At 33.9% G+C, this 14,769-nt stretch overlaps 1 protein-coding gene across 1 annotated transcript in view; it reads right to left on the bottom strand.

Moving 5' to 3' along the window:
- Window positions 1–257: 257 nt before the first annotated feature.
- The window catches only part of LOC133659154 (forkhead box protein O1-A-like), a 19,779-nt gene continuing 5,267 nt past the window's right edge, over window positions 258–14,769 (bottom strand). The window contains exons 3-4 of the mRNA XM_062061889.1: window positions 7,539–7,730; window positions 258–1,676 (exon numbers count right to left, since the gene is read on the bottom strand). Of these exons, the coding sequence (XP_061917873.1) occupies window positions 573–1,676; window positions 7,539–7,730 (1,296 nt within the window). The 3' untranslated portion in view covers window positions 258–572. The remainder of the gene's footprint in view (window positions 1,677–7,538; window positions 7,731–14,769) is intronic.

Below are 14,769 nucleotides of genomic sequence, written 5' to 3'. Positions count from 1 at the left end.
AAACAAAAAAAAACTGCGCATGCGCATAGCATAGATCCAACGAATCGATGACTAAATTAATCGGCAACTATTTTAATAATCGATTTAATCGATTAGTTGTTGCAGCCCTTATATATATATATATATATATATATATATATATATATATATATATATATATATATATATATATATATATATATATATATATATATATATATATATATATATATATATATATATATATATATATATATATATATATAATAAATGTACATGAAATGCTAGAAGGACAGATGAAAAAAGATGCTAGAAGATACTCAAAGTTAGCTTCTTCAGTCTCGGGTCCACCCAGAACCACCAACCTTCAAAGCAACGATGGACCCGACTTGACTTTAAGGACGCGCGTCCATCGGCTCCGTGGTTAAGGCAAATAGTTTGGCACTTAAGTTACTTTGATATTTCCATCCGGTGACGAGCTGGCACTTTGTCGCAAAGTTTTTGGGCAGGAACGTTGAAGGTACAGAAAGCAGGATCCAGCCTTCTTGGATGTCTTGAATGGAGACCCCCCTCCCCCGCCTGGACGCTCCCTCCTAGCCGGACACCCAGCTGTGCGTGGTGGTCTTCACCCCGTGGGGGAACCCCTGCTGGGTCACCATGGGCTCAAAGTTGAAGTCCAGTGAGTCGCCGTCCATGAGAGTCTCGTGGAGGACGGTCTCCATGTCAAACTCAAACTTCTCTATGGACATGTCGTCCAGGTCGCTGGGCAGCTTCTCCGGGTGGGGCGGCGGCGCCGGGCCCAGGCGTCCGTACCCGTTGGTGTTGATGGGGCAGAAGGCTCCCGGCACGCCGCCGAGGTGGCTCGTGAGGCCGTAAGGCACCGGCATGGGGTTTTTGCTGCTGTGGTTGAGAGACATGAGCAAGCGGCCGTTCATCGCCGAGGAAGTGGGCGGGGCTTGGCGAGGGTGCGGCAGACCGTGATGGTGGACGTTGCCTCCCGCCATGAGCTTGGGCGCGTACGGCGGCAGCATGCAGCTCCCGCTCGACCGGGACACCACGGCGTCCACCGCCGGCAGGAGGTCTCGGTGCTGGTCCGTGTCGGACGTAAGCAGCTCCTTCAGGAGCCCGGCGGAGCAGCTGTACGGCCCGAAGGCGGTCTTGCTCTCCGGCAAGGTCTGCATGGTCATGGCGTTGAGCCCCGCTTGCCCGTACACACACTTGCGGTACTCCTGCGGCGGCTGCGACACCATGCTGGGGGAGCTGTAGGAGGGGTACCCGGGGCTGGGTTGCCTCATGGGGGACGGGGAGGACTGGGCCGACCCGGGGGTGGTGGCCCCTCCCCCCACCTGAGAGTTATTCGGCGAGAGCAAGTTCAGATTGTCCAGAAGGTTCTCCATGACGTTCTCCGAGCCGTGTCCCAGGGAGCCCGTCATCTCCGTCAGGCTGGGCAGCGTGGCGGTCATCTTGGGGCCGGGGGCGCCCGGGTAGCCCATGTGCACCTCCGCCTCGCCCAGGTCGTCCTCGGGCATGAAGGGCGACAGGCGCCCGCTGACGGTGCTGGCGTTGGAGCTGGTCCGGGGCCGGAAGCTGCTCCAGGCGTCGAAGTCGTCGTTGCTGTGCGAGTTGGGGCTGCCGGGCCACTTGTTGTAGGGGCCCGGGCTGTCGGCGCCGCCGTCCGGGCCGCCCTGCAGGGACAGCTGTGGGCACACAGGGAGACTCTTAGCGGGGCGCCACAAACCTGTTTCCTTCAAAAAATAATCAATTTCCAGGAAATCCTTATGTGAAACGAGCACACGTCTTTCCCTTTTTTGTGCTTTCTATGCAGTCAAAAACTGATAGTTAGAGGCGGCTAACAAGTACTGATGCGCAGAAATGATCCATATCACAGACACCAGACCTTGATGCTCTAATATCGATTCTCAAATAAAAAATATCGACATTTTTGATTAGGGCTGCAACTAACGATTAATTTGATAATCGATTAATCTGTCGATTATCACTTCGATTAATCGATTAATAATCGGATAAAAGAGACAAACTACATTTCTATCCTTTCCAGTATTTTATTGAAAAAAAAACAGCATACTGGCACCATACTTATTTTGATTATTGTTTCCCAGCTGTTTGTAAATGTTGCAGTTTATAAATAAAGATTTATTTAAAAAATAAAAAATAAAAAGTTTTTTTTTAAAAAAGCCTCTGCGCATGCGCATAGCATAGATCCAACGAATCGATGACTAAATTAATCGGCAACTATTTTTTATAATCGATTTTAGCAGATTTTATGTTAGAGTGTTTTACTTGTTTTAAGTGTTTTGGTCCTAAATGATCTCAGTAAGATATTACAGCTTGTTGTTGAGATTTGATGACCTATATTGAGTAAAACATGCTTGAAACTAGAATATCAACTGTTGCAAAGCTGTGTCATCAACACTCACAAGTAGAGAGCCGATAAATGCTTTAAAATGTAATATCGGAAATTATCAGCATTGTTTTGTTTTTTAAATTAAATCAACATAAAAAACACAAGATACACTTACAATTAGTGCACCAACCCAAAAAAACCTCCCTCCCCCATTCACACAAAAGGGTTGTTTCTTTCTGTTATTAATATTCTGCTTCCTACATTATATATCAATATATATCAATACGGTCTGCAAGGGATGCAGTCCGTAAGCACACATGATTGTGCGTGCTGCTGGTCCACTAATAGTACTAACCTTTAACAGTTAATTTTACTCATTTTCATTAATTACTAGTTTCTATGTAAATGTTTTTATATTGTTTTACTTTCTTTTTTATTCAAGACAATGTTTTAAATGTATTTATCTTATTTTATTTTTATTTATTTTTTTTAAAGGACCTTATCTTCACCATACCTGGTTGTCCAAATTAGGCATAATAATGCGTTAATTCCACGACTGTATATATCGGTTGATATCGGTATCGGTAATTAAGAGTTGGACAATATCGGATATCGGTAAAAAAGCCATTATCGGACATCCCTAGTCTCAGGCATTAAAATGTAAAAAATTAGTCAAACACTATTTTTTGTTATTATTATTCAACACTTAAATCGACTTCAGGTTTATCTGTAAATAAATATATTTTTTTTGTGTTTTATGATCGTTTGTCAAAGAAAACTCTATTTTTAAGGTAAAAACACAAAACATGCAATATCGGATATCGGCAAAAAGCCATTATCGGACAAGTATAAAACTACTTTTTTAAAGTAATCATTTCTTATTTCAAGCATGTAAAAAAAAAAATCATGACTTTGACACAATCAAATCAACTTTTACCTTGAAAATAATTTTTTACCTTGAAAATCAACTTTTACTTTGAAAATATTTTTTTACCTTGAAAATTTACTTTTACCTTGAAAATCAACTTTTACCTTGAAAATAATTTTTTACCTTGAAAATCAACTTTTACTTTGAAAATATTTTTTTACCTTGAAAATGAACTTTTACCTTGAAAATCAACTTTTACCTTGAAAATAATTTTTTACCTTGAAAATAAACTTTTACCTTGAAAATCAACTTTTACCTTGAAAATCATTTTTTACCTTGAAAATCAACTTTTACCTTGAAAATAATTTTTTACCTTGAAACTCAACTTTTACCTTGAAAATCATTTTTTACCTTGAAAATCATTTTTTACCTTGAAAATCAACTTTTACCTCGAAAATAATTTTTTACCTTGAAAATCAACTTTTACCTTGAAAATAATTTTTTACCTTGAAAATCAACTTTTACCTTGAAAACAATTTTTTACCTTGAAAATAATTTTTTATCTTGAAAATCAACTTTTACCTCGAAAATCATTTTTTACCTTGAAAATCATTTTTTACCTTGAAAATCAACTTTTACCTTGAAAATCATTTTTTAGCTTGAAAATCAACTTTTACCTTGAAAATAATTTTTTACCTTGAAAATCGACTTTTACCTTGAAAATAATTGTTTAACTTGAAAATCATTTTTTACCTTGAAAATCAACTTTTACCTTGAAAATCATGTTTTACCTTGAAAATCATTTTTTACCTTGAAAATCAACTTTTACCTTGAAAATCATTTTTTACCTTGAAAATCATTTTTTACCTTGAAAATCAACTTTTACCTTGAAAATCAACTTTTACCTTGAAAATCATTTTTTACCTTGAAAATCAACTTTTACCTTGAAAATCATTTTTTACCTTGAAAATCAACTTTTACCTTGAAAATCATTTTTACCCTGAGAATCATTTTTTACCTTGAAAATCATTTTTTACCTCGAAAATCATTTTGTACCCTGAGAATCATTTTTTACCTTGAAAATCATGTTTTACCTTGAAAATCAACTTTTACCTTGAAAAAAAATCAACATTTACTTTGAAAATCAACTTTTACCTTGAAAATCATTTTTTACCTTGAAAATCATTTTTTAACTTGAAAATATTTTTTTATCTTGAAAATTATTTTTTACCTTGAAAATCAACTTTTACCTTGAAAATCATTTTTTACCTTGAAAATCAACTTTTACCTTGAAAATCAACTTTTACCTCGAAAATCATTTACCTTGAAAATCATTTTTTACCTTGAAAATCAACATTTACCTTGAAAATCATTTTTTAGCTTGAAAATCAACTTTTACCTTGAAAATAATTTTTTTACCTTGAAAATCATTTTTTACCTTGAAAATCGACTTTTACCTTGAAAATAATTGTTTACCTTGAAAATCATTTTTTACCTTGAAAATAAACTTTTACCTTGAAAATCATGTTTTACCTTGAAAATCGACTTTTACCTGGAAAATCATTTTTTACCTTGAAAATCATTTTTTACCTTGAAAACCATTTTTTACCTTGAAAATCAACTTTTACCTTGAAAATAATTTTGTACCCTGAGAATCATTTTTTACCTTGAAAATCATGTTTTACCTTGAAAATCAACTTTTACCTTGAAAATAATTTTGTACCCTGAGAATAATTTTTTACCTTAAAAATCATGTTTTACCTTGAAAATCAACTTTTACCTTGAAAAAAATCAACATTTACTTTGAAAATCAACTTTTACCTTGAAAATAATTTTTTACCTTGAAAATCATTTTTTACCTTGAAAATATTTTTTTATCTTGAAAATAATTTTTTTCCTTGAAAATCAACTTTTACCTTGAAAATAATTTTTTAGCTTGAAAATCAACTTTTACCTTGAAAATAATTTTTTACCTTGAAAATAATTTTTTACCTTGAAAATCGACTTTTACCTTGAAAATAATTGTTTACCTTCAAAATCATTTTTTACCTTGAAAATCAACTTTTACCTTGAAAATCATGTTTTACCTTGAAAATCATTTTTTACCTTGAAAATCGACTTTTACCTTGAAAATCATTTTTTACCTTGAAAATCATTTTTTACCTTGAAAATCAACTTTTACCTTGAAAATCATGTTTTACCTTGAAAATCATTTTTTACCTTGAAAATCAACTTTTACCTTGAAAATCATTTTTTACCTTGAAAATTATTTTTTACCTTGAAAATCAACTTTTACCTTGAAAATCAACTTTTACCTTGAAAATCATGTTTTACCTTGAAAATATTTTTTTTACCTTGAAAATCAACTTTTACCTTGAAAATCATTTTTTACCTTGAAAATCATTTTTTACCTTGAAAATCAACTTTTACCTTGAAAATAATTTTTACCCTGAGAATAATTTTTTACCTTGAAAATCATTTTTTATCTTGAAAATAATTTTTTACCTTGAAAATCAACTTTTACCTTGAAAATCATTTTGTACCCTGAGAATCATTTTTACCTTGAAAATCATGTTTTACCTTGAAAATCAACTTTTACCTTGAAAAAAATCAACATTTACTTTGAAAATCAACTTTTACCTTGAAAATCATTTTTTACCTTGAAAATCATTTTTTTTATCTTGAAAATCAACTTTTACCTTGAAAATCATTTTTTACCTTGAAAATCAACTTTTACCTTGAAAATCATTTTTTACCCTGAGAATAATTTTTTACCTTGAAAATCATTTTTTACCTTGAAAATCATTTTTTACCTTGAAAATAAACTTTTACCTTGAAAATCATGTTTTACCTTGAAAATAATTTTTTACCTTGAAAATAATTTTTTACCTTGAAAATCAACTTTCACCTTGAAAATAATTTTTTTCCTTGAAAATCAACTTTTACCTTGAAAATCATTTTTTACCTTGAAAATAAACTTTTACCTTGAAAATAATTTTTACCCTGAGAATAATTTTTTACCTTGAAAATCATTTTTTACCTTGAAAATCATTTTTTACCTTGAAGATCAACTTTTACCTTGAAAATCATTTTGTACCCTGAGAATCATTTTTACCTTGAAAATCATGTTTTACCTTGAAAATCAACTTTTACCTTGAAAAAAATCAACATTTACTTTGAAAATCAACTTGTACCTTGAAAATCATTTTTTACCTTGAAAATCTTTTTTTTAATCTTGAAAATCATTTTTTACCTTGAAAATCAACTTTTACCTTGAAAATCATTTTTTACCTTGAAAATCAACTTTTACCTTGAAAATCATTTTTTACCCTGAGAATAATTTTTTACCTTGAAAATCCTTTTTTACCTTGAAAATCATTTTTTACCTTGAAAATCAACTTTTACCTTGAAAATAATTTTGTACCCTGAGAATCATTTTTTACCTTGAAAATCATGTTTTACCTTGAAAATCAACTTTTACCTTGAAAAAATCAACATTTACTTTGAAAATCAACTTTTACCTTGAAAATAGTGTTTTACCTTGAAAATCATTTTTTACCTTGAAAATATTTTTTTTATCTTGAAAATAATTTTTTACCTTGAAAATCATTTTTTACCTTGAAAATCAACTTTTCCTTGAAAATCATTTTTTATCTTAAAAATCATTTTTTATCTTGAAAATCAACTTTTCCTTGAAACTCATTTTTTACCTTGAAAATCATTTTTTACCTTGAAAATCATTTTTTACCTTGAAAATCAACTTTTACCTTAAAAATAATTTCTTGATTGTTTCATTTCTCGTCTCATAATTAAAACAGATGACAGCCAAATGGACTTTGCTGTTTTATTTTCAATGAAACAATAGAAAACATGTACTCATATTGTAGTACAGTTGTTAGTAGTGAGGATATACCTATTTTAAGGTATTTTGGGGTTCATTGAGTTTAGCAAATTTTACTTGTTTTGGAAAGTCTTGACAAGCCAAATTTTCTTGTTCTGTTGGCAGATCATTTTGCTTAGTTCAAGTAAAATACCCGTCATTTTTGTATTTTTTTTTCTTGTTTTTGAACACTGACTTTTTGCAGTGTGGGAGAAAAAAAAGTGTTTTCTGTTAAAATGTAGTGGGTGTGGCTTATATACCGGTGCACTCTATAGTAGAAAAGCGTTGTTAGCAGGATTTGAAGCTGTCCCTTGCTAGCAGTTTTTTACTATTTAAAATGCGCAGACAAGGGAAATATGTGTGTTCTTTGCTCACATATGGGTGATGGGGAGGAAAAAAACCAGTGTGGTTTTAAATTCTTAGTCCGGTTTTTGTTCCTGAGCTACCTTTTTCTTGGCGGCCCGTCCTCTGCTCTTGGTGAACTTGCTGTTGTTGTCCATGGAGGCGGCCCTGCGCCGGGGGGACTTCCCGCTCTTGCCGCCCTCGGGGTTCAGCATCCACCAGGAGCTCTTCCCCGTGCCCTCGTTCTGCACGCGGATGAAGCGGCTGTGCAGCGACAGGTTGTGCCTGATGGAGTTCTGTGGAGGACAGACAGCAGGGCCAGTCAGACACGCGCCCTTTGGAAAAAACATTTGCATTCGAGTGCAAATCCACTTTACAGCTGCTCCTCTTTTCCAAACCCCGGGAGGGAGCGAAAAGGGAGAGTTTTTTTTTTTTTTTTTGTTTCCTCAAATGTCACTCGCTTCCACAAAAACGCACGTCTGGTCTTCGAGCGTGCGGACACACAAAATGCCTTGCTCTTCTTCCCGACTTCAAAGTGCGCGCTGACGTTGCCCGGCGACGACTATTTTCGTGGCGGGAGCAAGCGAGGCGCGAGTAAAGCAGCGCAAACAAATGAACGGCGATGTCGGGCAAAGGTCTGCTGATGTCCTACTTTGCAGCAACCCTTGTTTGTGCCATGAGTAGTGACCGGAACCGGTACGGTGCCGATTCCCGGTACCTGGGTATGGATACCAGTACTCAACGGTACCATTATGTGTAGAGATGTCCGATAATGGCTTTTTTTGCCGATATCCGATATTGTCCAACTCTTAATTACACTGCAAAAAGTGAAATCTAAGTAAGATGAAATATCTCAAATAAGGGTGATATCTGCTTATTTTCTGTCTGATAAGATCATTCTTCTCACTAAGCAGATTTTATGTTAGAGTGTTTTACTTCTTTTAAGTGTTTTGCTCCTAAATGATCTCAGTAAGTCAGGGGTGTCCAAAGTGCGACCCGCAGCTAATTGTTTACCGGCCCGCCACACATTCTTGGAATACTATTGTAAAAATAAAAATAAAAATTAAAAAAAGTGGAATGAGGTGAAATCTAACGAGAAAAAGTTGCAATGTTGACACAAAAGCTGCCATGCAGGCTGTGTTTTCTTTTTCTTTTGTCTTTCTTTATTTTTCTTTTTTTGCCATTGCTCAAAAAAAAATAAAATAATGACAAAAAAACCCATGTTATAATGAATTATTTTCAGGGCTCCAATTATTTCAAAATATTTCACTTTAAAATGTTTTATGTGGTAAATATTGCATATATTGTGTAGTAGCCATATAAAAACATCAAAGTTTTCTTTGACAAAAGCGCATAAAACAAACAAAATAATAGTTCCAGCATAAAAGGGACAGATATATCTGAAGTTGATCTCGTAACTTAAGTGTTGAAAGTAAAAGAAAAACCTAATAAAAATGTATCACTTTATGAGTGGGGCACCTTTTGGATCCCAAATATATTTAGTGATTTTTTATTTATCTTTTCACTGTGATTACTCAAAAATATGAAATAATTCAAATCAATGGTGTCCTGCATTATTGATCTTTTAGGGCTCTAATTACTAAATACTGCATATTTCAGTTTTACTATAAAAAAAACTAAGTTGTTTTTGACAGAAAAGCCATAAAACATTTTTTTTTAATTTGTATTACTTTATATCAACTTGAAGTTGATATAGAGATTTACTGTAAGCGTTAAATAATTAAAAAAAAAATAATAATCTGACTTATTTTTAACATTTTAATGACTGAGACCCTTTATGGTCCCCGGGACCCCTACAGGTAAAATAAATAAAAAAATCCATATATTTTGTTATAGTTTGAAAATGAAAAATATCAAAATGGCCCCCACATGCTTTCATTTTTCCGTGTGCGGCCCTCAGTGGAAAAAGTTTGGACACCCCTGCAGTAAGATATTACAGCTTGTTGCTGAGATTTGATGAGCTATATTGAGTAAAACATGATTGAAACTAGAATATCAACTGTTGCAAAGCTGTGTCATCAACACTCACAAGTATAACATTTCTTTTTTAAAGTAATAATTTCTTATTTCAAGCATGAAATAAAAAAATTCATGACTTTGACACAATTGTGTGTCATAATTAAAACAGATGACAGCCAAATGGACTTTGCTGTTTTATTTTCAATGAAACAATAGAAAATATGTACTCTTATAGTAGTACAGTTGTTATTAGTGAGAATATACTTATTTTAAGCTATTTTTGGGGTTCATTGAGGTTAGCTAATTTGACTTGTTTTGGAAAGTCTTGACAAGCCACATTTTCTTGTTCTATTGGCAGATAATTTTGCTTAATTCAAGTAAAATACCCCTAATTTTTTTTCTTTTTTTTTTCTTGTTTTTGAACACTGACTTTTTGCAGTGTACCGATTCCGATATCAACCGATACCGATATATACAGTCGTGGAATTAACACATTCTTTTTTATGCATTCTAAATCATAAATAAATGCTAGCAAAAGTCAGCTAACAATGGAGCTAATAGGGTTCGCTCTATAAGCGCTCTTGAAAAACATCCAACAGTGTTTTATATACACTGTGTAAGTATATATGTAGCATGTCATATTTATGCATTTTGCTCGTTTAAAGTATTAATTACACAGACGCATCACAACGTTCGCATTTTCCTTCAACAACAACAACACTACTAATCATGGCACACTTGATGATAGACAACAAAGACTACTTTGAGACAAATGACGATCCAGAACTTTATATTTCTGAGCCTGAATATAAGGAGGATGATCTACAAGTTCTAGAAGCTGTGTGCTAAACAGATGCAGCTTTAGTGAAACACTAAGTATTATGTAGCAGTATTGCCAAATGCTAAACAAGATGTACAAACTATCAACTAGAGATGTCCGATAATGGCTTTTTTGCCAATATTCCGATATTGTCCAATTCTTAATTACCGATACCGATATATACAGTGGTGGAATGAACACATTATTATGCCTAATTTTGTTGTGATGCCCCGCTGGATGCATTAAACAATGTAACAAGGTTTTCCAAAATAAAACAACTCAAGTTATGGAAAAAAAATGCCAACATGGCACTGCCATATTTATTATTGACGTCACAAAGTGCATTATTTTTTTTTAACATGCCTCAAAGAGCATGAAGAGGTTGAGGTGGGCGGGGTTGAGGTGTGTGGGGGTGGGGATGGGGTAGCGGGGGGTGTACATTGTAGCGTAACGCAAGAGTTAGTGCTGCAAGGGGTTCTGGGTATTTGTTCTGTTGTGTTTATGTTGTGTTACGGTGCGGATGTTCTCCCGAATTGTGTTTGTCATTCTTGTTCGGTGTGGGTTCACATATTTGTAACAGTGTTAAAGTTGTTTATACGGTCACCCTCAGTGTGACCTGTATGGCTGTTGACCAAGTATGCGTTGCATTCACTTGTGTGTGTGGAAAGCCGTAGATTGATTGGGCCGGCATGCAAAGGCAGTGCCTTTAAGGTTAATTGGTGCTCTGTACTCTTCTCTACGTCCGTGTACACAGCGGCGTTTTAAAAAGTCATAAATTTTACTTTTTGAAACAGACACCGACCATTTTGAAACAGATACCGATAATTTCCGATATTACATTTTAAAGCATTTATCGGCCGATAATATCGGCAGTCCGATATTATCGGCAGTCCGATATTATCGGACATCTCTAATTATGTGCGTTAATAAATATTAACGTCAATTCCGGACTGTAAGCCCCACGCTTTTGAATCATGCAGCTTATAAAACGGTGTGGCTAATTTATGGATTTTTCTTCGCTAACGGCCATAATGCAATTAGTAAAAAAACAACAAAAAAACACACACAAAAAAACCAAGCAAACATGCTAAAAAGGTGTGTTATTGTTGGTGCTATGGTGCTGCAGTGTCCTTCTACTATATGCTTTCAGCCGGAAGTACAAGTGCCGTACAATCTTCTGGCCGTCCATAGCGTTCCTAATCGTACGGATTCTTCATTCATCGCTCCGAGCGACGTTTGTAAGTTTTACAATATAACTAAAACAAGTTTTACTTGCTAAATTGTATATTTGTACATGCATATCGTAATGTGATCAAGCAAGCGTCGTTAGCATTAGCTAATATGCTAACACGTTTACATGTACATGTTACCTATGTACATGTTACGTATCTACATGTTACGTATCTACATGTTACGTATCTACATGTTATGTATCTACATGTTATGTATGTACATGTTACATATGTAGATGTTATGTATCTACATGTGCACAACAGGGGAGCTGGCTAACTATATTACCTGCCCATCTGACAGCTTGTTATTTAATTGTTCAGCTAAGTTGGACGTAAAGGTGGTTATAATTTAATCATGCCACTTTGGTGAGGCAGGTTTAGGCACTTCTGTGTTTGAAACACCATCTTTATTGATCATTTTGAAGCCCAAATACCTCCATATTGCGCTTCTCGCACCCTTTATTAACCAGTAGAATTGCCTTTACTTGCCATTTGTCTTCACACTCAAAAAAAAGTACCGGTATTTTTCAAAGGCAGTATTGTACCGTTTTCAATTCATTAGCGTACAACCCTGGTTTAAAGCCAGCTGGGTCTGCAACTGGACGTGACGTCACGTGCAACCCAGGTACCGTAACATGGCACCGTTGGATTTTACGTGAATCGGTTGGTGCCGAAAAGAAAAAAAGTATCAGATTGAGTACCAGAGTCCTGAGCCTAAGCAAGAAGCAGAACAAAGAGCACATAAACTGTGGCTCTGCTTTCACTCCTCTCATCCATCACGCTGCACTCTCCAATCACCGCCTTCTCATTAGCGCTAGCGCCACCACTTTCCTTCTAACGACACGCATTTGTGTGAATCCAGGCGTGTTTTTGTGCACCTGACTAGTCCCAGTCACCCTTTTGACACCACACGTCCTTTTTGATCATTGCTTGGTGCAAATTGGGCCTTTTTTTTCTGCACGCAGAAAACTGGGGATTGAGAAAAGTCAGGGGGCACACAAAACATCCATTCACATCCGAATCGCAATTCTTATTCAACCCGATTCATAGTCGGTTTATAAAACTCGATTTAAAAAACTAAAACCAAACTATACAGAGGGGTTCTGTAGACATGTTCTAGATATGTTAATCCCATTTTCAAAGAGTCAAAAACCTAACTAAGGTTTTTAATTTTTTTTATAATAGCATCAACATCTATCAATATTTTTAAATCTTCTTTAAAATCTTACTTATTTGCAAGCTGAGCTGGAATATGTATGGACATTTGATCTTTTTCTTTGTATTCATTTTTAACTGTGTTTTATATATAGAATGTTTTGTGTTTATTGTGATGTTTATTATTTTTAATCTTTTACCTTTTGTTTTTTGTACTACTTTTATGAATTTTAACTGTGTTTTATATATAGAATGTTTTGTATTTATTATTATTTCTATTATTTTAAATCTTTTACCTTTTGTGTTTTAGCACTATTGTTATGCATTTTAACAGTTTATATATATATATATATATATATATATATATATATATATATATATATATATATATATATATATATATATATATATATATATATATATATATATATATATATATATATATATATATATATATATATATAACATGTTTTGTATTTATTGTGATTTTTACTATTTTTAATTTATTATCTTTTCTTTTTTTGCACTATTTTTTATGCATTTTAACTGTTTTATATATAGAATGTTTTGTATTTATTGTGATTTGAATTTTCAAAATCTTTTAAATTGTTTTTTTTGGCACTATTTGTATGCATTTCAAGTGTTTTATGTATATAATGTTTTGTATTTATTGTTGTTTTTATTATTTGTAATCTGCTACCTTTTGTCTTTTTTGCACTATTATGCATTTTCACGGTGTTTTGTATTTATTTTTATTTTTATTATTTGTAATCTTTTTTAGCACTATTTTTTTATGCATTTCAACTGTGTTTTATATATAGAATGTTTTGTATTTATTGTGATTTAAATAATTTTTAATCTTTTACCTTTTGTATTGGTACTACTTTAATGAATTTTAACTGTTTTATATATAGAATGTTTTGTATTTTTTAAGATTTTTATTATTTTCAATCTTTTACCTTTTGTTTTTGCATTATGTTTATGCATTTTAACTGAGTTTTATATATAGAATGTCTTGTATTCATTGTGATTTTATTTTTCAAAATCTTAAAAAAAAAAGTTCTCTATTTTTATGCATTTTAAGTGTTTTATGTATAGAATGTTTTGTATTTATTGTGATTTTTATTATTTTTTATCTATTACCTTTTGTCTTTTTTGCACTATTATGCATTTCAACTGTGTTTTGTATTTATTTTTATTATTTGTAATCTTTTACCTTTTGTTTTTTAGCACTATATTTATGCATTTCAACTGTGTTTTATATAGAATGTTTTTTTTCGCTCATTGCAGGTGTTGCGGGTTGAAAATGTACTTCCGGTGTTATTGCCTTGAACTGGAAGTAAAACCGTCCACAGTGTTTCTGCTCCAAAGGATTCTTCATTCGTCACTCATAGCAATGTTTGTAAGCTTTACAATATAACTAAAACAATTTTTACTTAATAAAGCATCCCATGTGTGATGTCTGTAGGAGTGTTTTCATGCATATTTGTACATGCTATTGTAATGTCACCAAGCTAGCGTCATTAACATTAGCTTATATGCTAACACATTTACGAGAGTGTTAGTATTATCAACTTACATTGGCATTCCCTTTATATTGTTTCAGTTTCACAAATTCCTCAGTGAATTCACCAAAACGTCACAGTGGAGTTATTGAGTCTGTTTAGCTGATTGGAGAGCTAGCTTGCGCAGCTAGCGGGCCCATGACAATAAAAACACAATCTTCTATTGAACGCGTAAAGTCACAGAAATTGCCGTAATGTCAGTGAAATGTTGTCTTTGCGAAGAGACGAGAAGTGAAAAAAATGATCAATTCTCCGATGCATCGCAATTGGAACGTGGGCGATTCATGACTCGATGGACGAATGTTCAAATATCGATTATTTCCGTCTGTTAAAAGAAGTAAAACAGACGGTTCTAAAATGCGGCATTAATGCTAACCTTCTCTAGAGGTTAGTTGTAGGTTTGGTTCTACTAGAACTATCAGTCAGACGTTATGTGTTAGCGCGGACACACACGTAGGAGGAGAGGACAAGCTATGCTAGCCGCAGCGCTAAGCTAGCTTGAATGTGAAGTTGTGAAACAAAAGAATAAATGCTTTGTACATTTCAACAGAAGACTAATAGGAACTGTGTTAGAGCAGAGTAA

Source organism: Entelurus aequoreus, linkage group LG10 (genome assembly GCF_033978785.1).
Source record: "Entelurus aequoreus isolate RoL-2023_Sb linkage group LG10, RoL_Eaeq_v1.1, whole genome shotgun sequence".
NCBI lineage: Eukaryota > Metazoa > Chordata > Actinopteri > Syngnathiformes > Syngnathidae > Entelurus > Entelurus aequoreus.
The sequence above is the reverse complement of the archived record's forward strand: the minus strand, read 5'-3'. Positions and strand labels throughout refer to the sequence as shown.